The 26,055-nt window shown below is 46.1% G+C and overlaps 1 protein-coding gene across 2 annotated transcripts in view; it reads left to right on the top strand.

Moving 5' to 3' along the window:
- The window catches only part of KIAA0513 (KIAA0513 ortholog), a 57,661-nt gene that overhangs the window by 13,352 nt on the left and 18,254 nt on the right, over nucleotides 1-26,055 (top strand). For both annotated transcript variants that reach the window (XM_036273928.1, XM_036273927.1), the window contains exon 2: nucleotides 23,953-24,458. In XM_036273928.1, coding sequence (XP_036129821.1) covers nucleotides 24,130-24,458 — 329 coding nt within the window. In that variant the 5' untranslated portion in view covers nucleotides 23,953-24,129. The remainder of the gene's footprint in view (nucleotides 1-23,952; nucleotides 24,459-26,055) is intronic.

Here is a 26,055-nt window from a genome sequence, read left to right as displayed (position 1 = left end):
CTTCGCTCTTTTTTTATTGATCTATCATGGCAGAGGTTTATCAAATTTAATAGTGTTCTTGAAGGAAAAGTTCTTTTTATTGGTTTTCTCCATTGTATCTCTTTCCCAATCTCATTGATTTCTGCTTGTATCTTTATTATTTCCTTCTTTCTGCTTGTTTTGGGTTATTTTGCTTTTTTTTTAGTTTTAAAGGTAGAAGCTTAAATTATTTAAGGCCTCTCTTCTTTTCTAATATAAGCACTGATTTTAATGTTATATTTTCATTTTTGTTCAGTATGTTTTCTTTTTTTTTTTATCGTCACCTGAGGACATTTTTCGATATTTTATTCAGATAGAGTGGGAGAGGGAGAGAGAGAGAGAGAAACATCGACATGAAAAGGACACATCGAGTGGCTGCCACCCACATGACCCAACCAGGGCCGGGGACAAACTGCAACCGAGGTACGTGCCCTTAGGGAACCGAACCCGGGCCTCTCCGGACCGCAGGCTGATGCTCCAGCCGCTGAGCCAAACCGGCCAGGGCTTCAGTATGTTTTCTGATTTTCCTTGACACTTCCTTTATGACCAGTGGACTATGTAGAAGTGTGTTGCTTAATTTCCAAGTGTTTAGAGATTTTTCCAGTTATGCTTCTGTTATTGATTTCTAGTCTAATTCCATTATGGTCATAGAGCATACTTGGTGTGGTTTCAGTTGTTACAAATTTTCTAAGGTTTGTTTCTCAAACCACAGTACGGACTATCTTGGTGAATATTTCACGTGCATTGAAAAGAATGTTTGTTCTGCTGTTTTTTGGTAAAATGTTCTAAAATGTCAATTAGATCCAGTTGGTAGATGGTATTGATCCATTTTTCTATATTCCTGCTGATTTTATCTTTTAGTTCTATGGATTACTAAGAGAGTTTTAAAGTCTCCAGCTATAATTGTGGATTTATCTCTTTTTCTTTTCAGTTTTTGCTTCATGTGGTTTGAAATTCTGTTGTTAGGTACATAAATATTTAGGATTGTTATATCTTCTTGATGAGTTGACACTTTTATCATTATGTACTTTCCCTTTTTATCCCTAGTAATTTTCTTAGCTCTAATATATACTTTATCTGATATTAATATAGCCTTTCCAATTTCCTTTTGACTAGTAGTTGCATGATATATCTTTTTCCTATCCTTTCATTGTTAATCTAACTATATGATTATATTTGAAGTGAGTTTTTTTGTAAATAACTTATATTTAGGTTATGTCTTTTTATCCATTATGATTATCTCTGTCATTTAATTAGTGTGTTTACACATTTGACATTTAATATAATTATTAATATGTCTGGGTTTAGGGATACAATTCTGTTTTTTGCTTTCTCTTTCTATTTATTCCATTTTTCTTTCCTCCGTGTTCCTTTTCCTGTATTCTTCAGGTTTATTTGAATATATTTTAGCATTCTGTTTTAATTTATTTATTGAGTTTTTTACATTAAATATTATTATTTTTTGTTTATTTTCAGTGTTTGCTTTAGGGATTATGACAGGCACACTTAACTTTTTACTGTTTCTTTGGAATCAATGTTATGCCACTTCAAGTGGAAAGTAGAAACCTTACTACAATATGGGTCCCTTTATTCTCTCCACTTTGTGTTGTAGTTTTCGTGTGTATTACATTATTTACATTGAAAACCCCATTAGCCAGTACTATGATTTTTGCTTTTAACTGTCAAACATATTTTAAAGGACTCAAAAGGAAGAGAATAGTCTATTATATTTACCCAGATTTTTTTCTTTCTTTCTTTTTTTTTTTTTAAACTTTTTTCATTCCTGATATTCCGTGTTTCTTTCTGGTATTATTTCTTTTTTGTCTAAATAAGTTTCTTTATAACTTCTTATAGAGCAGGCCTACTGCAACAACTCATCTTGAAAATGTTTTCACTTCATCTTATTCTTGAAGGATATTTTTGCTGGATATAGAATTCTAGACTGGTAGTTCTTTTTTTAAAATTGATTTTCAGATAGAGAAGGAGAGGGAGAGAGAAACATCAATTGGTGGCCTCCTATACGCACCCCGACTAGGGAATGAGCCTGCAGCTTAGGTAAGTGCCCAGACTGGGAATCAAACCCACAACCTTTTGGTGTATGGAACAACGCTCCAGCCACCTGAGCTAGGTCAGCAGTTCTCTTCTTTCAGCACTTAAAAAGTGTTATTTCACTTCCTTCTGGCTGCCACCGTTTTTGTTGAGAAGTCTACAGTCATTTGAATCTTATTCCCGAATGAGTAATGTGTCGTTTTTCTCTGGTTGTTTTCAAGATTGTTCTTTATCTTTAGTTTTTAGCAGTTTTATTATGATGTGTGTGGGTGTGGATTTCTTTGTATTTACCCTCTTTTGTATTCATTAAGCTTTCAAATCTATAGATTTAGGTGTTTCCCCACTTTGGGGAGTTTCAGTCATAATTTCTTTAAATATATATGTATGTTTGCACTGCCTTCTTTCTCCTCTCCTTCTGGGACTCTATGACATGAACGTTAGCTCCTTTAGTATTGTCCCACAGGTCTCCAAGGCTCTGTTCATTTTTATTAATTTTTTTTTCTCTGTTCAGATTAGATCATATTTATTTATCATTTATTGTCTTCATGTTTACTGACTTTTTCCTTTATTGTATTCATTCTTCTATTGAGCCTATCTAGTGGTTATTTTTTTAGCTCTAAATTTTCCATTTGATTCTTCTTTATATCTTCTGTTTCTTTGCTGAGACTTTTAATCTTCCCCTTCATTTCAAGAAATTACCTCTTTGTGGAATATTTTTTATAATAACTGCTTTGAAGTGTTAGCTAATTACAGTAGTTGTGCCATCTTGGCACTGGTATCTATTGATTATCTTCTCCCATGCGAGTTGAGGATTTTCCTGATTTTTTTGTATGTTTGATACTTTTGGATTGATTCTGAGTATTTTGAATATTGCATTATGAGACTTGACCAATTTGCGTTTGGAATCTAAGCCTTCTGTGGGTTTCAGTATCAGTTGTGTTTTCAAAGTGTCATGGTGTTCTTCTGATCTGCCCCTTGTGTGCCACGACATGGCCATGTGGGTCCTGGACAGTGTTCTCACCTGAACTCCAGAGTCTTCAGTATGCTGTTTAGGATTGTATGCTCAGCTCGTGGGTGAGCCCAAGAGTTCCTGCCCAGCTTTATGGGATTGTTTTTCTGAGGTCTTCCCTCTTTGCAATCTCTCTAGTACATTCCAGTTCCTGGGGCCATTTATCTTTCCTTTAGCCAGAAAGCAGAGACTTTATTCCTTCTGCTCTGCTGCATGCCTCCTCAGCTCACATCCATGACTAAGCAAGAACAGGACTGAGAGAAGGGGTGTTTTGTTTGTTTGTTTTACCCTCTTCAGACCGCAGCACCTCCAATTGCAAAGAAGGATTTCCTCCCTAAGAGTCTCAGGCACCTGTGGAGCCCTCTGCTTCTGCAGAACCTCTGGGGGCCTGGGGCACGAGAGTTGAGAAAATAGAGGAATGAAAAAGGAATTTGCCCTGGCCAGTTTGACTCAGCGGTTAGAGCATCGGCCTGCGGTCCAGAGAGACCCAGGTTCGGTTCCCGCTAAGGGCACGTACCTCGGCTGCAGTTTGTCCCCGGCCCTGGTTGGGTTGTGCGGGTGTCAGCCACTCGATGTGTCCCTTTCACGTCGATGTTTCTCTCTTTCTCTCTCTTCCTCTCTCCCTCCCACTCTATCTGAACAAAAAATGGAAAAAATATCTTCTGGTAAGGATAAAAAAAAAAAGAAAAGAAAAGAAAAAAGGAATTTGCCAGGGATTTGGCCCACTGTCCCTGAGAATTAGACAATCCCTTTCTTGCCCTACAAGCCAGGACTGGGTGGCTCCTCCTGGTGCTCTGCTGTTCGTGCCGATGCTCGCTTCTGGGTATCAGGTTGTATTTAGTCCAGGCTGGGGGTCCTGGAGAGGGGAGATAACACACTCACCACCACTTTGATGGTCTTCCCTTACCTCCCTTCTACAGTTTACTTTTCAGAGACATCAGAGAGCTGCTCTGTTTATTCTGTCCAGGTTTTATAGCCTCATTCAGCGGGCAAGACAGGGTGGAGTGTGCTCACTCCATCTTACTCAGAACCATAAGGAAGTCAGAAGACGTGTTTTAGAAGCATTTAACGAAAATAGGAAGTCAGGATGTATCTGGCTCAGGAAAATTATGGTTCATATGGGAAAGAAAAAATAAAAGTTGAAAGACTAGGTAGATATTGACAGAAATACCTGATGTGCAGGATCACAGAGAGAACTTATGGAACTCTCTCCCCTGAAATTGCCTTATTTCCATCTTTACATATTTGTTGCCCTTACAGAGGGGGAAGGGAGTTCCGTAGCACCCACTTAGGCTGCCAAGTTTAACTGAACGTTTTGACTGTATGCAAATGAGCTTTATTTCTCTCCACCAGGAACATGAGGAGAAGTATACATGGAAAATTAGATTAAGGTTGCTCCGAGAGTAGAGGTTTTAATCTAGGACATCAAGTGTTTGTATCCAGGTAGTCACCAGTGTGTGTAGCTCATACTGCAGAGGCTGATCTGGACTCAGTAAAGAAGTTAATCTCTTAAAGTAGATTCTCTCTCTCTCTCTCTCTCTCTCTCTCTCTCTCACTCAGTCACTCAGTAACTCTTGTTTTGTTCAAAGACTTTCCGAACAAGTGGACTATTGATGCCACTAACTCTTTGTCACTGAATTTACCTCTACACCTATTGACATGGATGAAAACAAAGACGATGTAAAAGCTATAAAGCAGAATTTTTGAAATGGCCACTTTCTCCAGGGCATCTGATACTAATATGATCTTTAAAGTTTCTATTGCTCTGTTGATTCATTTACTGAACGTTCTTCAAATACCTAATATTAATACTATTTAAATATTTTTTTCTTTATTGATTTTAGAGAGAGGAATGGAGAGAGGGAGAGAGATAGAAACATCGACGAGAGAGAACATTGATTAGCTGCCTCCTGCATGCCCCCACTGGGGATCGGGCCCACAGTCTGGGCACGGGCCCTGACTGGGAATTGAACTGGTGACCTCTTGGTGCATGGATTGATGCTCAACCACTGAGCCACACCAGCTGGGCAACCATTTGGAATTTGTATAGTATTTTAGCCATTTGATATTATTTTGCTTTGTTAGCTCATTTGACCCTTATAGTGAAAGCGTAAGGCATACAAGATAGCTGTGGCATTGTCCTGTATTATTTTTACATTGTTGTTAATTGAACGAGTATACTTTTACCTCTTGGTGTTTTCATTTTGCCATTTAACATAAGCACTTTCATTCTACCATATTTTCTTTATTGACCTCAAATATTTCAGTGAAGTGCCATAATTAATGTAGCTGAATTTACATAATTTTCTTTTTGAGCACTTATTTTTAGTTTTTGATGTTATAAGTAATGCTGCATATAGATTTTTTGGTCATATTTTGGGTTATTTCCTTAGGACAGATGAAATATATAACCTTTAAAATATTGTTAAACATGTTTCAACATTAAGGAGGATTTCAAAAGATCACAAATGACCTATAGAAAACACCAGTGTAACACAGTAACAATTTCCAGATTTCTCCATGTTGAAGAGCAGGTTTTGGATGTGCCAAGAGATTTAACCAGGAGGATGTGGGTAGTGTATATAGGGAAATGAAGAAAGCATTAGCAAAGGCAGAGAGAAAGAGAGCGAGAAACTAGCCTGATCCAAGCAGAAGTTCTGTCTTGAAGAACCCAACAACCAAATTCATATGCAAGGTTGCTTTTCAGTAGTGGCAGCAACCCCTTTTGCGTGTGGCCATTGGAGAGCTGCATGGGCAGCCTTGACCAGCTCCAGGTTGCAGGGCACCTTGGCCAGCAGCCAGAGATAACGGATGTTATGGCCATGCAGTGACAAACACTAGCAGTTTTTAGCCAGAGGGCAGGTTGCAGCCTGCCAGGTGATCCCTATGTCCAGGAGCATCTGCCCAGAGCCTTTCCTCCCCCAGAGAGACAGATGTCCAGTGCACAAAGCTCTTTGCTTTGGCCCTTCATTGGGCCAACGGAAGCAAAGCACCAAGCTAGAAAAGAACGGACATTTGTTCAGTCCCATCCCTGACCTCCTTTGGGTTCTTTGGTGAAGGACCAAGTCCCAGCTCTTTCAGGGAGCCTATCCCAATCCAATAATTGAATACAGCTATTTCCATACCACGAGTGGTAGCAATATGCATTTATTTTGCCAAATTACCCAGAAGGATGGAAGGCCAAGTGGGCTGCATCCAAATTGAATCCAGCTGTCCCCGAATTGTCAGCTGTGTCCTTCTTTTATTAAAGAGGTACAGCTGCTCACTAAGGCGGGGGTGGGAGGGGTGCCTTGCAGTAAATTCTAACATTTGGTTATAGTGGAACCAACTCAGTAAGTTAATAGCAGAAGTTAATGGAAAACAGCTGTCACCAAATCCCTCTTTGTTGCTTTAAACTAGAAGTCTGAGGAAGTTGCTAGGATGAACTAAACATTAGTAAAGTGCAAAATGTAGACCCAAATGCCTGTGTGAGCTGACTTTTGAGTTGGGACTTAGGACGACTTTTGAAGAACTAAGAAATCTCAGAGGCTCAGATTGTAGAGGGGCCATTAGTTTACAATCAGATTCCCTTCTCCTTCCTCCCTGGTGCACTGGGGACTAACCGAACTCCTGGACCCTTCTGGTGTTTGGCACCATGGTGAGTTGGGGTTTGTTCTGCACTGTTGCTGAGCCAAGGGAGCAGAGTGCATGCTCTGTGAGGCAGGGAGTGTCGCCTCCATGGTCTATCCCAGCGCTCATGACATGGGGAAGTCAACGGTTTTGTTAGAAAGTCTTTGTGGAGAATTATGCCCTCTTGTTCGCTCACAAGACGTGTTGGGGAACTAGCAGATGGTCCATTATCTCTTTACTGTGCACTGTGAACATTTTAGATGTTTCCGTCTTCCTGGAGGTCATAAAATAGGAGTTATTGTCGGATATAACCATTACAACAGCTGTACTGGAGAGGAGCCTGCACTGAGCATCCTAAGATGTTATCTCAAGAGTGGACAGGGCACGAAGCCTGAGAGGTTCAACAGCCTCTCCCGCTGCGAACCTGCCAACAGCACGTGCCCACCTTCCGCTCCTGGCTTCCCTGAAAAGGGGACTCTGGAGGGATTGTCTGGTGGGTGGAGGCTGCTGCCCTGCCTCCGGGCCCCACTGTTAGGCTCATCCTTCCCTCTGGAGCCACTAAAACAATCCGATCCCTCTGTCACTCCTCGAGAATTTGAAGACCGCCGTCTGTCTCCCAAGTTACTTGTACGTACCCCACGGCAAATGTCCTTGACTGCACGTGCACCATTGAGCATGTGACACTGTTATCAGGTAGCCTTTGTTTTATTTATTTATTTTTCATGCTCTCCAGAATCTCAGTAGTTCTTTCCTTTTTCCTTTCCCTTGTTTTTTTTTTAAGTCTTAAAATCATTTATTGAACCACAATGCTTTGTCCTGCCATCTTTTTTTCTAGGCTCTTCTATTACTATCCCCTCCCCCCCTTTTCCTGTCTATGGTTGCGTTGAAATATTCCCTCCCTCTCAAGTTAGCATTATCACTAAAAATTTTAATACACTCTTTAGCTTTACCCATATCTAGGTGATGTCTGTAATCTTCCTTTCCCTTCATCCCCAAGTATACTATTAGCTGTCCATCTTCTTGGATAGATATGTGGCATTTTATATTTCTTCTTGATTTTTGGTATGGAAGGAAATTATATATTGTATGTGTTTATATTCACTCACTCTGGATTGCTAAAATATATCCTCCAGTAATTCTTTCAAAGAGGGCATGCAAGATATCAACTTCCTGAATTCTTCAATGTGAAAAAAATACCCTTGGTTTGCCCTCGAAGTTAAATTAAAATGCTTTCGTTAAGTATTATTTTTTCCAAAACAACGCATCCAAATGGGTTGCTTTGGACTTAACAGTTGAGGAGAACACTGCACGTGGGTTCTTGGATGTGTTTACTCGCCATCAGAGAGGTTGGTCATTCCTTTCAAGGTGTGGACTGGACATGATGTTCTAGCTGCAGCCTGAGGGTGAGCAGAGTCGAGTGGAACCACTCCTGTTTTGGGTCAGGTTCTTTTGTCAGTGGAGGTCAGTTTAGAATTTTTTGTTGTTAGCGTCAAACACATTGACTCAGCACACATACCGTCAGCTAATGTGGAACTTGTATAACTTTGGGTCAAAATGTCAGACACCCTCACTAATAACGTATGTGTTATTCAGGGGCAGAAACCACGTTGTCATCACCTCTTTGCTCCCACATTATGCCCAGAACATGGAAGGCCCTCAGCAAACGCCCAGGAATGAACCAATTCCTTATCAACAGGCATCTTTTCTTCCCCCAATTTTATGAGATATTGACATACAACATTGTGTATATTAAGTTGTACCACACAATGATTTGATATATCTGTGTATTATGAAATGGTCACCAGGTTAACATCCATTAGCTCTCAGTTATAATTTTTATCCTTGTGATGAGAACCTTTAAGATCTACTCTCTTAGCCCTGGCCAGTTTGGCTCAGCGGTTGAGCATCAGCCTGTGGACCAGAGAGTCCCGGGTTCGGTTCCTGCTGGGGGCACATACCACACACATACAAAAAAGATCTTCACTCTTAGCAACTTTCAAATATATAGTAGAGTAGTGTTAACATAGTCATCAGCTGTACATTGCCTACTCATCCTACAGCTGGAAGTTTGTACCTTTTAACCACTTTCACCCAGTCCCCCACCCCTTTCCTCTGGCAACCACACGTGTGATCTCTGTTTCTATGGGGTTTTTTCTAGATTCTACATATGAGTGACATCATATAGTATTTGTCTTTCTCTGTCTGACTTATTTCACTTAGCATAATCCCTTTAAGTTCTATCCATGTCACGAAAGGAAGAATTTAATTCTTTTTTATGGCTAAATAATATTCCATTGTACGTATACGCCACATTTTCTTTCTTTTTTAAAAAAATCCTCATAAGGATATCTTTTCCATTGATTTTCAGAGAGGGTAGAAGGCAGAGAAAAAGAGAAACATTCATTCAAGAGAGACATATCACCCTGGCCGGTTTGGCTCAGTGTTAGAGCGTCGGCCCGCGGACCAGAGAGTCCCAGGTTTGGTTCCTGCTAAGGGCACGTACCTCAGTTGCGGTTTGTCCCCGCCCCTGTTGGAGTCATGTGGGTGGCAACCAGTTGATGTGTCTCTCTCACATCGATATTTCTCTCTCTCTCCTCCTGCCTCTCTTCCTCCCATTCTATCTGAAGATGAACACAAAAATGTCCTTAGGTGAGGATAAAGAGAGAGAGAGAGAGAGAGAGACATATCGGTTGCCTCCCGCATGTGGGGATAGAAACTGCAGCCCTTCAGTCCACAGGCTGATGCTCTAACCACTGAGCGCACCAGTCAAAACTGTGCCACATTTACTTTATCCATTCATCCATCAACACTTAGTTTATTTCCATGTCTTGGTTGGCTATTGTGAATAATGCTACAGTGAACATGGGGGTATAGGTAACTTTTTGAAATAGTGATTTCATTTTCTTTGGAAATACTCAGAAGTCAAATTGCTAGATCATATGGTGGTTCTATTTTTAATTTTTTAAGGAATCTTCATACTGTTTTCCATTGTGGCTGCACCAGTTTACATATCCACCAACAGTGTACAAGGGTTTCCTCGTCTCTACATCTTCACCATATTTTGTTAGCTCTTGTCTTTGTGATGATAGTCCTTCTAACCGATGTGAGGTGATACCTCATTGTGATTTTGAAGAGGTGCCGTTTAGATTCAGCCCCCCACTAAAATCTGTCAAAATCTTTTTGGGTGCTGATTGTGTCATTCTCTGAGTTAACTATCCCTCTGGCTTTAAATCCCCCAGAGTCTCCATTAACATGTTAGTTTGCATTTAAATCTGAGTAATTAATGAGGGATAGGATTGAGCCTGGACTGGAGTCCTTTGCCCTTTGAGGATAGAGACATCTTTCCAAGTTGACTGCAGGTGAGGCAGCTCGACCACCATATTTCATTGAATTTAAGATATCATCAGTTGTAAGATGCCATTTTATTTTATGCACTGTGAAGAAACACTTCCATTTAAACTCTCAGACAGCGCACGCACACTCTCTCTCCTTCCCTCCCTCTCTCTTTCACACCCCACCCCCACCCTGCACCTTTACCCACCCCCTTCTAAAAAAAAAACAAACAATCTCACAGTGCTTTCTTTCCACTTAGAATTTTTATTCTGTATTGAAAGGACTCCCTTAGAATTACTTAGACATTCATTATTATCAAGTATCACTCTTGTCTATTAATATAGAGGAAAGTATTAGCAAAATAGATTGATTAAAGAACTTCTAAAACTTTTTTATATTCAGAGAGAGGCCTGTTCTTCTGAAGTTGTCCCAGAGCCTGCTAAGTCCATGGGCTTCTGTAAAGTACTGCAGTCGTGGCCACCAGTGTGCTCTGTGCAGAGAGCTCCCTCCTTTCCCTCTGGGGAGGAGGGGGTGCCAGGGAGGGGCCTGAGGGAGAGGGACATGTTCCGTTTCCTGGGGGGGGGGTACGTAGAATATTCACGGTGAAGAAATTCATTGAGTGATATGGTTATGATTTATGTACTTTTTGAATTTATTTGAATTAATTTAATTGCTGAAATCAAAGAGGGTCTACCTTGTCTCCAGACAATGACAACTGTCATGATGTGCCTGGCAGGGAGCAATAAGAAGGCACATCTGATTTGAGAGATCTTAAAATGTAAAACACAAACAAAAAACCCCAGAAGTGTACTTCAGGACAATGAAGTGCAGTATTTATAAATCCCCCTGGTTGCACAACATTCAGGCCACATTTTCTGCCTCGTCCTCAAAGCTGTCGTGCATTTGTTGAGTACCGTGCTAACACCCACAGCGCCCCTTCGTCCACAGGTCTGTAGAAACCCGCACTGCAGCGCCAGAGTGTAGCTCGGCGCTAGGTTCTGACCTCAGTCCTCACCGCTCCCTTTCTGTGGTGCCCACAGGGCCATCCTGTTAGCACCTCTCTCTAGGTATTCCCTGACATGGCTGTCTCCCTAAATCTATTCCACAGTCTGCCATCTTCCTCTTTGAAATGAGGTTTACATCTGCCCTCTCACCTTCCCCACCTGCTGCTTTCGCTTCCTCAGAGACGAGACCATGACTTGGAGACTTATCCTGCAAAGGCTGCGAGTCATAAACTCATCACTGTGGCAGCCACGTACTCAGTTCCAGTCTCCTTGACCAGTGTGGTCTCAGCCCCGATGCAAGTCCCACGGGCTTGGGGGCAGTCCGTGCTTACTCTTCGGAGAGCAGCCCCTCCGCCCTGCCCACACCTACCGGTTCCTCTCGTCATTGTCAGCAGTGCAGCTTGGCCTTCTCGGCTCTCCGAGTGGTCCTGTGCTTCCCGTGTGCTCTGGCTCCTGATCCCCAGGTCCGTGTATAGCCTGGACTCTCCTGGGAGCTGCCGCCAATTGGTTTCACCTGTCTGCATGCAGGTATGGCCCAGCAGGCACCTTGAACCCGGGGAGGTGGGGGTTGTGTTGCTATGGACATCATGAGGGTCCTGAACTGGCAGAGGTGTTCCTGCCCCTCCCCAAACCTCCCACCCTGTGCTCCTTCTGGTCAGGGACATCGCCAGGAGTCCACTCTTGACACTTTGCCATCAGAAATCTTTTGAATGCTGTCGAAGTCCCTGCTTCAGATTTAAGACAAGAGGGTAATTAAGTTACTCCCAAGGCCACCCTGCAATGGTAACTCATTACTTTCCACAAACCAAAGAGAGGCGCATGCGGTTTTACAGCCCGCCCCATGGGAAATGTCAGGACTTCGTGGACCTCTGGGGATGCCTCCCCTTTCCCCCTCTCCTTAGCGGGATTGACCCAGACTTCAGAGGGTACAGGAGCTCAGGCAGTCTTCCCTGACCAAGTCCTAGCCTCTGGGTGTGGCCTTGCATCTTCCAGCTTCTCCTCCAGCCTTTGTGTCTTGTTTGCTGGTGCCCTGTGCCTGATCGCACAATTACTTACATACTTGTCTTTTTCTCCTTACTAGATGTGCACTTTTTAGAGACTGAGTCTATAAATTACTCTTTGCATAGTGCTTTGCACACAGCACTTACCCCAAAAACAGGTTTGTGTTTCAGTGGAACTGCTGAAGGAGTTTTCTTTGCCTTGTGGGTTATATTGGAAGGTCGGGAATTGTGTGGTGGTCTCTCATGCAGCCTCGCAGAATGGCTTAGGGGCGGGGCTTAGGAACCTGATTGACTGAAAGATCAGTAAGTGACCCCATAGCCTTTTCTCCTGTTGGTTGTAAATACATTGGCAGTGCAGCATTTTTCTTACCGTCTTTCTTAAGCTGCTTTCTCCCTTCTCTGAGCACCCAAGGCAGTGGGAGGAAGTGTGTGGTGATGATTAGGCTGGGGCAGGCCAGCTGACTTTGCAAACTAACACAGAGGTGGAGGAAGCCGTCTGTAGCTGTGGAAATCACCTTTGAACCCTGACCTGTGAGTTTTCAACAACATTCACTGAGCAGCAAGTCTTATGTGCTTGGCACTGTCCTGGCCCTGAGAATCCTGTAGCGAAGAAGACAGTCGAGGCTGCAGACTCAGGGAACTTCTGTCGGGGAGCATTAGTCCCGAGGTCATTAGTCCTGGAGCATGAAGAGATGCAGCCAACTAGAGACTAGCCTTCGTGAGTAGAATTCTCCTGTCAGGTGGCTGTTCAGACGCACTCCCGTGTAGACGGGGACGTAACCCTCGTTCAAGCCAGCTGCCAGTAGGCAGGCCCTCCTGTGTGGGACCCGGGGCCCCCTGTCCCTGTCTTCACTGGGCCATACTCCCCATGAGAGAAGCCCTGCAGCTGCCTACGATGCTGCTGCTTTCGTGTCCCGGGGAGTAAGTCAGCCTCTCAAGGTTCACAGCAGAAGGACAGTCCCCTCCTTCTGGGAGCTTCAGTACACGGATCCTGTTTTGATGATCAGATCAGAACGTTGGCACTTCGGGTGCTCTTCAGAGAAATCAGCCAAACAGCCTGTGACCTGTGCTTGCCCAAAGCCCTTTGGGGCATCTGCTGTTTGAGGGGGAGGGACCCTCAGGGCATGTGAACTGTGCCGTCTCCAGGTGTGTGACGCTCCATCCCTGTATCACCAGGGGCTTCTTAGCTTCACCTAGTAGCATGCCCCCGCTAGACACATCCTTGTATCAAATCGATTTAATGGATGGCTTCAGAGTTTTGGAGCACCGTTTTTGTTTTTTTTTTTTAATGTAAATTTCAACATCTCTGTATCTCTTACAGAATCTTGTTAGAGACTTTTGTTATAATAATTAGTGTCTTTTCACATGAGGACCTTCTTGAAAAATTCATTTCTAAATTCAGTGTCTGGAAGGAGTTACCCTTCAGGTGAATTTGTCAGAATGAAAAGAATTTTATGACCTGGTGTGATTCCCACTTTTGCTCTGGCTGTCAGGAAATACTGCCGACGGCAGTAACGGGGTCTCTGATTGCACTGGCCTGTACGCGGCCTAGGTCCATGTTGACGGGATATAAATCTGTGTCTGAACAGCTGCTTGAGAACACTGACATCTGAAAGGACATCGTGACATTTCTTCTCATTTGGCACGTATCCATTCGTTGGAATGACTATTGCTTCATAGTCCCAAATGCCTGAAAGTCTCTTCCTGGTTCCAAGGCAAGTCAGTTACAGGCAGCCAGAAAACGGCGAGTGGATTTGTTTGTCAGGAGCTTTATTAGGGCTGAGCTGTTCGGCCCCTGGCAGAGGCAGCCCTGAGTCCTTGTTGTGGTCTCGGAGTGCGAGAGGCTCCGAGCAACAGGAAGCACGGTTTTTTAAGAGCCTGGGTTCTCGCCGTGTTCTGGCTGGGGCGCTGGAGGGCTAGGCTATGCAGTGGGGCTCCTGGGCATCCTCACCACAGCCGCCCTGGCCAGCCACCTGGGGTCCTTCCCGGCCTAGTTACCACAGGGCCTGGGGGCACCTGGGAGAGCGCTGAGTGTGTTGAACAAATGCAGATGGAGCTGCGCTGCTGCTGAGGCTGATTGTTTGTGGCAGCTGTGGGGGTGGGGATATGGAAGTGGTTCCCATACCCCATGATTCCCAGACACCGCCAGGGCAGAGACCGTGTGCGGGAGAGCTGAGGGGTGCTCTGTGGAACCTCGGTGGTTGACATTTTCTCTTTTAATCCTCACCCAAGGATATTTTCCTATTTCTGTTCAGATAGAGTGGAAGGGGGAGAGAAGTAAAGAGAGAGAGAGAGAGAAACATCGATGTGAGAGAGACGCACCAACTGGCTCCCTCCCGTACAACCCCAACCAGGGCCGGGGACGAACTGCAACCAAGGTACATGCCCTTGACCGGAATCGAACCCGGGACTCATTGGTCCGTGGGCCGATGCTCTAACCAAGGAGCCAAACCAGCCAGGGCGATGATTTACATTTTCATCCACTGGGTTCACAGCACTTTTCTCGCAGGGTGACGTCATTTAGCAGCGTGCTGAAAGGGTTCTCTTCCTCCTCTCTCTCTTCTTCAGCTGTTTCAGTGAGGCACGCTTTTCCTGGACACTGGTCATTATTGTGTCACTTGAAAGCAGAATAACAGTAATCTAATAATTGATCAAGTTAGTTATCTCAAGACAGCCCCAGAGACCAGAGATCTAAGCCAAGGGTCTGCCCTAATTCCTATAGCCAAACCCAGACTGACCGTTGACCTCTGTTAGGTCAGTTTGAAATACGATATTCTTCGGGGGACAGAGACCTCTATCCAGTGGGGGCCTGCATGTCTGTAGATGTCTCAAGAGGGATAGCCACTGGCTAGGTGCAGAGCAAAAATTCAGATTTCTCTTGGCATCGAAATGGTAAAAAAGAAAAATGTTCGCCTGTTGACAAAGACTAGAAAGACATGCACAGAAATGGAGATGGAATTGTGGGATCAGGAGGTTTTTCTTTCTCTTTTCTGTTTCCAAACCTTCCTCTGATGATGTTTCTAATAAAGGGAAATAAAAACTAAATGATCTAGCCCTGACCGGTTTTGATCAGTGGTTAGAGCATCGACCCACAGACCAGTGAGTCCTGGGTTCAATTCCGGACAAGGGCACGTACCTTGGTTGCAGTTCGTCCCCAGCCCTGGTCGGGTTGTGTAGGAGGCAGGCGATGTGTCTCTCTCACATTGATGTTTCTCTTCCTTCCTCCCACTCTATCTGATGATAAATGGAAAAACATCCTTGGGTGAGGATTATAAAAACAAACAAACAACCCAGCCAGTGTGCCTCAGTGGTTGAGCGTCAACCCATGCACCAAGAGGTCGCGGGTTTGATTCCCAGTCAGGGCAAATGCCCAGGCTGTGGACCAAATCCCCAGTGGGGGGCATGCAGGAGGCGGCCCGTCGATGTTCTCTCTCATCGATGTTTCCATCTCTCTGTCCCTCTTTCTTTTTTTTTAAAGAAAAAAAAAATTAAAAAACAAATAAAAACTAAATGATCTCCACAAGCTTGACGGAGTGCTGGGAGAATCCACTTAACAGGGATTGATGTCAGATCCTACAGTCGGGTTGGAAGCTCATGTGGCAGACAAGGGGTTTGTTGGGCATTGGCCCCAGGCCTTCTTTCTAGGCCCGAGGTTCCCAGACTTTAACAGGTTCCCAGACACCGCAGTGTCCCAGTCATTTTTCTCCTGGTGTCCGATTCTACAACAAAAACCTGATCGTTGAACAACTTAATAAGTATTTATGTCCTAACAACATACTAGCTGTTGATATTAGTTTCCTATGGCTTGCTTTTAAAAAACAAAAATAAAAATGTAGTGGCTTACAGCAACACGTTTATTTACTGTTTTACAGTTCTGGAGGGCGGAAGTTCAAAATCAGACTCTCTGGGCTAGCGTCAAGGTGTCAGCAGGGCCGGTTCCCTCGGGAGGCCCCAGAGGAGAATCTCATTGTGTGGCCCTTTGCGGCTGTCAGAGGCCACCTGCATTCCTTGGCTTGTGCACCTGCCACCACCTTCAAAGCCAGCATCATAGCATCATCCCATCTCCTTCTCTGATTCTGACCCACCAGCCTCCCTCTCTTTATTTTCTTTTTAAATATGTTCTGATTTTTAGAGAGAGAGAAACATCGATCGGCTGCCTCCTGCACGCCCCCTACTGGGGATTGAGCCTGCAACCCAGGCATGTGCCCTGACTGGGAATCGAACCAGTGACCTCTTAGCACATGGGATGACATTCAACTGAACCACATGGGCCAGGGCTGCCTCCCTCTTATAAGGACCTTTGTGATTATGTTAGGCTCACCTGGATAATCTGGGATCATCTCCCCATCTCAAGGCCCTGAGTTTAATCCTATCTGCAAAGTCCTTTTGTGGGGCCACTGTTCAGCCTACCACACCAGAAAGAATTTCTGCCTTGGCTGGCGTGGCTCGGTTGGTTGGAGTGTCATCCCGTACACCAAAAGCTCTCAGGTTTGATTCCCGGTCAGGGCACATACCCAGGCTGTGGGTTTGATCCCCGGTCGGGGTGCACATGGAAGGCAACCGATCAATGTTTCTCTCTCACATGGATGTTTCTCTATCTCTCTCTATCTCCCCCCCACCCCCATTTTCCTTCCCCTCTCTCTGAAATCAATAATAATATGTCCTTATGTGGAGATTTTAAAAAAGAATACTAAAATAAAAAGTATTTCTGTTTCATTCTTAAACAACCAACCCTAATTACTTACTAATGGGACATGCACACCTCTTGGGTTGAGCACAACTTCCCATCCTTGGAATCAGATAGGACATGGCCACTCTCCTTTCTGGTCCTACACTGGTTTTGGGGAAGTATTTGCTTTTTATCACAGTAAAACTGCTGAAAATCCAGCCTCACAAAGGTACGGTATCGTCTAAAGGAATGTAGCATGATCTAACAGTGAAACTGCTCGAGCTGGTGGTTTGTTTTGTGTCCAGTTATTACCATGTTTCTCTCCAAAAAGGAAATCTCCTGCGGTACTCCCGTGACTTTGCTCAGGTGTCTGGGGTGCCCCAGCCCAGCTTGACAACCACAGCTTCTTGGTCTGGGCCTCCTGTGGTAAGGATTGGGCATCCCCCTTGGCCAGGCTCTCTCCTCTAGTCCTGGGCAGAGTCTAGCTAGGACATCCAGCTAAGAAGATGCTATCAGACCCAAAGTTGTTCCTGGCCGAGACCTGGCCCCATTCCTGGATAAGCTGAGGTTCATCAGCCTCCTTAGCCAGTCACACTGGCCCTTCCCTTCCATCGCAGGCTCTACAGGACACTTTGTGGTCACAACCACAGAGGAAAAACAGACTTACTTTTCTGGGGTTCTTTGGGCACGTTTCCTGAAAGACATTTACTGAGAAGCCATAGAGGGCATTCATTTGACCAGTTGCTGCATTAGTCAAAGAGGGCTGCATGAATGAAGTAGGGCGCCCACCTCTAGGGAGTGAACTGTCCTTCAGGGGTGAAATCCCAGTGTTAATCAGAGTCTGGTCACTATGGAGGGAGAGTTATTAATACTCTGCTTCCCACCGTAGACCCTCCCCTTCTCCCCTTCTCAGGGTAGAGGGTCTTTTAGTACAGTAATCCACACTTGGCTGAGCTGTGCAGTTCTTCACAATGTTCACTGGCCCCCTACCACACCTAGGCCAAGCAAGATCGATTTTTATGGAGCGGTTAGCTCACTGCGTTACCTGAGGCCCAGCAGATGACATTCAAGCGATGGTTGAAGGGAGATCAAAATATAGCAGAAGCTCAGGCAATATCTGCAAGGGGCCTTTGAGCTGTAGTCCTGAACAGTAGGTGGTCCTGCTCGCCACACACCCGCCAGGTGACCCCACACAGCCACACAGCTCCCTCCTCCAGCCCCAGGCTTCTTATCTCTAGAGTGGGAATGAAAATGCAAGACTGCCCTAACAGCTTGGTGGAGTGGTCAAAAATGAACTGTTTTTACATATGTTTGTGCCTTGGAAAGCATCGACTGCTCTGGTAATGTCAACTTCGGTTTCTTTTTGGGGCTGCCTCACATTGTCACGGGGGTGCTTGTTCAGCTAGAACAGGAGGGGCGAGCATGGCTTCCTACATGCTACTTCTACCACCTTCCATGTGTGAGCTCAGTTGTCTTGGTAATAATCCAAATGACCAGGGCAAACAGAAATTCAAATTCACATTTTCCAAAAATAGGAAACCAATACAGACTTAAATGATTTCCCAGTCTGACTGAGTGGGGCTGAAACTCGGGGGAAAAGAGGTTGGTTTTTCTTTGTGTGGGCTAGTCATCAGATAACGTGATCAAGCTAGAGGCCTTAGTCACATGCTGGGGGTGCGGGGGTGTTCTGGTTCCCCAAACACACTGGCCTCACCCGTCCCGGTTCCCCTGTCTGCACGATGAACCTGCCCTTCCCTGTGCAGGGCCTGCACTTAGTTCTGAATTCGGGGTACCGCGGTGTTTTGACCTGAGAGTTAAAATCAAGGTGCAGATATAAAACCCAGCTGGTATATATTGCTACAGTACAGACTCTGGAGAAGGTAATTTGTCAATATCATCATAGTGTGCAAACCTCTGACCCAGCAATTCCACTTCTAGGAACGCGTCCTCGAGAGCATCAGGGAGGTGGCTGTGGGGACGCGCAGTGGTCCAGAGCACGGGTCTCGAAGATGACCTGTGTGTAGATTCTGTGCTCTGTCACTTCCGAGCTGGGTGTAGGCGGGTCCGAGCCTTGATTTACTGATGTTGTGAGATGGGAGACAAACTAGGTGGACTTGGACACGAGCCCCCGTGTGCGGTGTGTGCTGGTCCAGCGAGGTTTTTCAGTCTTCTTGTGGGAGGAGCAGTATGTCTAATAGTGCTTGGGGACAGTAAAAGAGAGGGAGCGACCTGAGGTTAATGGCAAGGGGCAGAGTTACAGAAGGTTCTGGATTCTCCCCCAGGGAACCTCATCTGATTACTCAAGGCCAACTTGCTGTGGAAGATCTGCCTCTGGTTGCTTGTGGGTGCTGGGGAAATCAGAGTGTGAGCAAAGTCTCTGGGGGATGTGGCTGAACACTCGCAAGAAGCAATCTTCTTCCAAGTTCCTCTGCCCTGGGCCCGCTGTGGCGGGAAAAGGCTGGGTGGAAGAAGGTGGCCACAGGAGGTCAGGAAACTTCCACCAGAATGTTACTACTGGCCTTTTTGCCCTCTTCCTGTTCTCCATGGTGGCTGCCTGTGCTCAATTCCTCCTGTGTCTGTCCAGTGTCCTTAGAACGCATTCCAGGTGCCCACCGGGCCCAAAAGCTCTCCTGCACATCTGCAGCCCACCTGGCCAACCTCTGCAGGAGAGAAGCTGCTCCTCACCCCGTCAGCCTTCCTAGTTCCCGAACTTTCCAAAGTCATCACTGCTTAGGGCCTCTGTGCAGGCTGTTCCCCCGCCCAGACCACTCTCCTACTCAGCAGATCCTCAGGGCTTCCCAGCTAGTCTTCTGTCTTAGCTCACATCCGCCTCCCTGACCCTCACCCCTCCCAGCACCCTCAGGGACGTCCGCTTGAGACTGTCTCTGGGTTTTTATTTTATCAACTGTCTCTTACCCTCTCTCTGCCCTCCAACACACACATACACACACACACTCACACTCCCTCTCTCTGACCAGATACTCCATACGGCCTTGTTCATGGCTGCATTCCCAGCTCCTTGCACAGTAGTTGATGCATGTAGCTGCTTAGTATTTGTTGACTGAACTGATGCTTAAGGCAATTAGAAATTACAGGCTGACTTGGAATTTTAGCCTAATTTGGTTGGTAGAAACTTCTGTCATAAGGGTTAGGAAATAAATTGTAAAAGTGCAATTGTGGGAAGGTTTGTTCTGCTTCCGGTCTGTAGAAAAGCATTTTTAATATCCACACTTTGGAACCGCAGAGATTCTGCCGCAATTTAAAACCCTGAGTCTCAGAGTATTGATCTGCCGTGGGTCCAAGGAGCCTCTGTGTGTAAAACAAAGCAAATGGATTGGGGAGTGATCCACAGAAGTGTTTTCTTTGGCCAATGATATGTTTTGAAGTAAATTTAAAATGGTTGTCAAGGCTGAAGAATCGGAAGATTTCACATAGTCGATTTCAGCATTCTTCAGAAAGCTCTTTAGATCTGATACCACTGGGCCCGAGATCCTGCATGGCAGTGCCTGGCTGGTCCTGAGGCGGGACAGTGACATCCGTCCCCACTGGGCTCGCTTCCTCTGTGTTCTCTGGCTGGCCCTACACAGGGAGTCACTTGAGGTGTGTGATCCTGGTGTGCTCAGAGGGACCATCACCTTGTCCTGCACAGAGACCTGTAATTACATTTCCTTCCTGGAGGAAAGGGTGGGCTGGCTTCTGAGGCCCTCAGCACCAGCACCCGCTTCAACCTGCCGTTAGTTCTGTGAACAGGTTTGGCGTCCTCGCCTTCTCTCCCAAGAGACGTGAGATACCTGGCTGAGGGGCCCAGGGGCCGCGGCATGAGATGACAGTGTGCAAGGCCCCAGGGCCCAATGCTGCAGCAACCAGTGCCCTCATGGGGCTCAGGACTGGGCCCTTGCTAGGTGCCTCCCCTCTCACTTCCTGCCCCCCTTCCTGAGCCCACGGAGGAGGCTTCTGGGAAAGGATGACTCATGAGCTCCCAGAATTTTCCAGCTAGGAAGGGGCTGGGAGAGCTTCTCATTAGCCTCAGGCTGGACCAGAAATAACCATGATAATTCGATCTGATCTTGAACCTCCTGTGCTGTGTGGGTTCTGCTTTGGTACATAGATACACCCTTCCGACCACTTGAAGTGTTTCAGGATACTTGTTTCCTTTTCCCTCTGAATTTTAATTTGTTGCAAACTGCATTGTTGTGATCAAGAACAAAATAAAAGGGGAGATTACCTCTGTGCCAGCCCCATAATATACTTCTATCTTCTTTTCCAGTCCTTTTCCATGTGTATACATATTCGTAATTGTGGTAAAAATTCATTCACTCAGCATTCTCAGAACCCAGAACAGAGGATGGCATGCAGTAGGATTAAGTAATTATTGGTTGACTGTAAAATATTTTGTTTTCTCAACTATGAAGTGAACCTTCACTGATGTTTTAATTGTTTTCTAATTGCATGTACACTGATTATTATTGCATCAGATTGTTAGAATTTATTTGCCATTTTACTATGTTTAGATTTTACCCCCAATTTATCAGGATTAGAAATACTATTGCAATGAGCATTTTTCTTCACATAAGTGTCTTTGAGTGTTTTGAATTATTTTCTTAGGGTAAATTCCAAGCATTTAAATTTCTGGATCAGAGGAAAGAAAAATGAGAATCATAGAAATTGCTTTTTAAAATATTTATCCCTATTGCCAGGGTTGTTTGAGAATATTAGTTTTATTATAACCTCATCAGCATTTGATTATAATTTTTAAATTTTTGCTAGTTTAGTAGTCAAAGATGGTACCTAATTGTTTTAATTTGCTTATTTATAAATGTGGTTATTAGTATGGGTTGAAGAATTGTCTAATGCTCTTGTGTGCCTTACCTATTTGAGGATTTGTATATCTATTAGAATATAATTTTTTAGTATCTATTAGAATATAAATTTTTTTAGTTGGATTTGGGTACATTTATAATATAAATAGATTGACTCAATTTTTCTATTATAGTGACTGCAAACCTTTTCCTAGTGTGTGATTTTCCATTTTAAATGTCAGGTGTGTTTTCATAGGTGTGACTTTCTGTTCCTTGGAGAGTCTGAGGACATGATTGCCAGAAGGACCTCAGAGAGCTAACCTGGCCTTGGTGTCTCAGCGCAGACCCAGTGCAGAGAGCAGAGGCCAGGCTCACGGACACGGCTGGAAAGGGGGAGCCTGGGCTGCCCAACCCCAGCCTGCCTCTCCTAACCTGGAGCCCTCCGAGCGGCAGTGTGCTGCTCTCTGAGCTCCTCAGAGTCGCCACTGCTCTCCTGGCCCAGAGAGTGCTTTTGCACTGGGTTCATGCATCTCTCGTTTGGACTCCACTGAGCACGTGCCACTGCCACTCTGATGAGGAGCCAGCCATTCCATCTGGGCATTTAAAAATATTCTGGGCTGGGGAATTTGGAGGAACCCATAATCGATGTATGAACATTAAGCTCTTAACAGGCAGTAAATGCAGTTTTGATATTGAATTACCCTCAGAAGATGCATTAGTTCATCAATAGCAGCAACACCTGTCTGCCGGGTGGTGTCCTAGATATTTGGGTCTGGAAAAAGGGAGGAGGAGGGATGTGGCCCCGGCTCAGGATGTGCTCTTGCCTGGAGGAGCTTTGGAAACCAGAGGGCTTCTATCTTCTGCTTTGCAGTCTGACGCTTGTCACTGGGAAGGGAGGGCCCCAGAACTGGCCATCAGGAGACCTGGTTTAGAAGCAAAGATTCTTTTCCCAGCTCTGCCGCTATGTAGCCTGGGTCGTCAGCTCTGCGGATCCTTAGGGCATGTTCATGGTCAGGGCTGTTCATCATTCGGCATATGTACAGTGAACACTTACGTAGTCAGGACTCTGTGCCAGGCCCTTGGATTGCTACGAAGGTGGCCGAGGCTGGTCCACCCTCCTGAGTTATACTTTACTGGGATAAACAGAACTACTAATATCTACCCAAACAAACAGAATTATAAATGAGGGTGAATAAAATGCCAGGGCCCAGAGAGGACTCAGTAAGTAAATTATTTTGAATATAGCTGGAGGGAAGCTTCTCAGAAGAGCTGTATTAAGCTAGTCCTTGAGGGGTGGATAGAATTCTGGGTGGGGGTGAGGGAGGAAGATAGAAGGGAAGGACGAGGACCGCCCAGCCTAAGTAACAGAAGGACGGACACCCGAAGGCAAATGTCATCACCCAAGGTGGCTGAGGTGCAGGGAGAGGGGGAAAGGAGAGGCTGGGGCCAGAGTCAGCACTCGTGAACAGTGTTGGGCTAACGATTAGCGTGGATCACACCGCCCTGCGCGGGGTAATTGGTTCTGCTGTCCTGTGGCATGACTCTCTGCAGCAGTGTTAACACGTGGGGGCCAATGTCCCCGTGTGCACTAAGTCCTGCCCCCGCCGTGTGCATTTGTTTACTCGTGATGCCCGGTGAATGCCTGCATTTACTGTATTAATGTATTCAGTATACATTTAAAATTACAGTGATACATATAGAAAACTTTTCTGTGAAATTAAACTTGTCATACACACTTCATTTTAATTACACGTCTACATAAGTAAAAACAGGTACACTAACGAATGTGTCAGTTTTTTAACACACGCGTTCAGAAAACCTACTTTATTATGTAATGGACTTTCGGCTTTAACGGACACCCCCCTGCCCAAATTAGTCCGTTATAGCGAGGTTTTACTGTATCCGAAGCCTGGGGAGATTCCAGGTCTTGAGTGGAAGAATTCTAAGAAGGGAACCCAGGAAGGAAGACACGTGAGCCTAGGAGGGGCGGGGTCCACGTGCTTAGCAGAGGCCTCTTTTCCTGATACACCTGATGACACCCATCTTCCATAGCCATTGATCCCAGTGACAGTGGGTGGCAGGTGTGTCTCTGGTGACTGGCTCCAACCTGGTCAGACTCTTTACTTACTGGTCTCAGCCTGGTAGGCTGCAGTGGGGAGAGGGCCAGCAGATGCAGCCCACTTGAAGTCTATTTGCTTAGTTGGGAGAAATCTTTATTAATGGTGTTTATTTGTTCATTTATTCAACAAATATTTATTGAGTGCCTACCATGCTCACACCAGGAGCTTAACAGTAAAGTGGACAGGAGGCAAATGCTGATAGTGTAGAGGTGTCTCAAATTCTGGAATTTGGGACAGGGAATTGGATACCTCGTTCACTTAAGTCCGGATTCTCAGTGCTGAATTTCCTGTATATAAATTGCTGCTCTCCTGCTGATCACGTTCCTGTGCTTCCATCCTAGATGCCTTAGGGCCACGGGAACTGCCCCAGAGGACTCATTCCTGTTGGCCAGAAGTTGCCGAGCAACTCACATGTGCTTGGCAGGCTCCCGTGTGGTCTCCAGCTCCCACTGACACTCCTGGGAATCCAGTCCTTCGGCCTACCCACCTGGCATCCTCCTTGGCAGCCCACTTGAGCCATGGAGGCCCCGGAGGTCCCTGTGGGCTCGTTGATTGACTTTGAGACCGAGCCATCCGCCTCCTCGCCCATGGAGGCGCTGCCACCAAAGCTGCAGGATGGGGACAGCTCCCAGGGTGACGGTGGGTCGGAGAGTGAAACCACAGAGTCAGCAGACAGCGAGAACGACATGGGCGAGTCGCCCTCACACCCGTCCTGGGACCAGTACCGCCGCTCCTCCTCCAACGACTCCTTCTCTTCCAACCAGAGCACGGAGTCGGCCAAGGACGAGGAGGCCCTGGAGCTCAGGGAGTTCATGCGCAGCTACGTGGAGAAGATCTTCTCTGGAGGGTAAGTCCAGCGGCTTCTCCGCTCTGGTCTCCGTCCCTGAGCAGAGCATCACCTGGGGCCCGGGCTTCCAGCCCCTCACCATCCAGCGATGGGCCTCCCCAGGGGTTCACAACCCCACCCTGGGCTGCAGATGGAACCAGGTGGGGAATTTCTTCCCTCCCACCACTGCTTTGACCACTCCACTGACACCCTTACCTCATCACGGCTGAACCCGAGAGGACACTAGTTTTGCCTTCCCAGTATCTGAGCACTTCCAGGTTAGCTCCTCGTTGGCATTCTGTGCCAGGGTCATATTTGGCTAGGGGGCCGCAATTATTAGCTGACATTAAACTTAGGGACAAGATAAGGCAAGAAGGGTTAGCGACCCACGCTCCTTGTGATGCTCGTGGGCAGCTGAGCTGCCAGGATGGGGCTCTTCCTCGCACCTCTTTCTGGCCTGTCTTTCGCAGTTCTCCAAGGGGTGGGCCAGGAGCACCGCCAGGTGGAGTAGCAGGAAGAGGAGGTGGGAGTTGGAATGCAGACAGAGGAGCAGGGAATCTGTGGATCGGCCTGCAGCTCTCCTGCCTCGTGCATTCATATCTCAGCCACGGGCAAAGGGAGGCAAACAAGCCCAAATTCACGGTGGCAGGTGTTGACTAGGGGTCTCACATCATTCACAGCAGCACGTTCGGGGCTGAAGGTCCTGCTACCCAGACTGTAGGTCCGAAGCACCCAGCCCCACTGAGTCCGAATCTGCCTTTTAACAAGGCCTCTGGACCGCTCACACACGGTCCGGTCTGAGCCGCTCTGGAAGAGGGGACGTTTCCCAGCTCGTTAGAGCAGTGAGAATGTCTGCCAGCGACACTGCGAAGAAGGCGTTCTTTCTATCAGGATTTAGGTCCTTTGTCAACGGGCAGAGCTGGTGTCTGCCTTTCTCAGGTGTGCCTCAGTTTTCGATGCAGTTAAAGGGCAATGTTCAGCCCTGGGCGGTTTGGCCCAGCGGTTAGAGCATCAGCCCTTGGACCAAAGAGTCATGGGTTCAGTTCGGGTCAAGGGCACGTACCTCAGTTGCAGTTTGGTCCCCAGCCCTGGTCCGGGTCATGCGGGAGGCAGCTAGTCGATTTCTCTCTCTCTCTCTCTCTTTCTCTTCCCCCCACCCCGATCCCCCTATCCCCCCTCTCTCCCTCTCCCTCTCTCTTACCCCCTTCCCCCACTCCCCCAAATCTATCTGAAGATAAATGGAAAAGTATCCTCAGGTGAGAATTAAAAAAAAAAAAAAGAAAAAGGCGTGGGGGATTTTCCAATGATAATCCATCTCTTTGACTATCCCAAAACACCTGTATGTTTGCTTCTGAATGCATTCTAGCAGGGCAGTAGATGCGGCTTCCTACTTACTTTGCTTGAGTAACACTGACAGTAGTCAGCGTTCTCTGAGCACACCCCGTTAATGAAAAGGAGGGAAAGCCCCCAAGCTTGTCAGTTTGCCAGGAAGGCTGGTCTGTGTTTGCGGCAGCCTGTCGGCGTTATGGAACACGGACAGCTGGATTGGATGCATTTTCAAGAGCAAATGGCTGGCGAATTCTCGTATTTCATCTAGTGTTTGGGGATAAACAAGACC

The sequence above is a fragment of the Molossus molossus genome, unplaced genomic scaffold, assembly GCF_014108415.1.
Source record: "Molossus molossus isolate mMolMol1 unplaced genomic scaffold, mMolMol1.p scaffold_m16_p_21, whole genome shotgun sequence".
Classification (NCBI taxonomy): Eukaryota; Metazoa; Chordata; class Mammalia; order Chiroptera; family Molossidae; genus Molossus; species Molossus molossus.
Note: the sequence above shows the minus strand (reverse complement) of the source record. Positions and strands in the feature narration are given on the sequence as shown.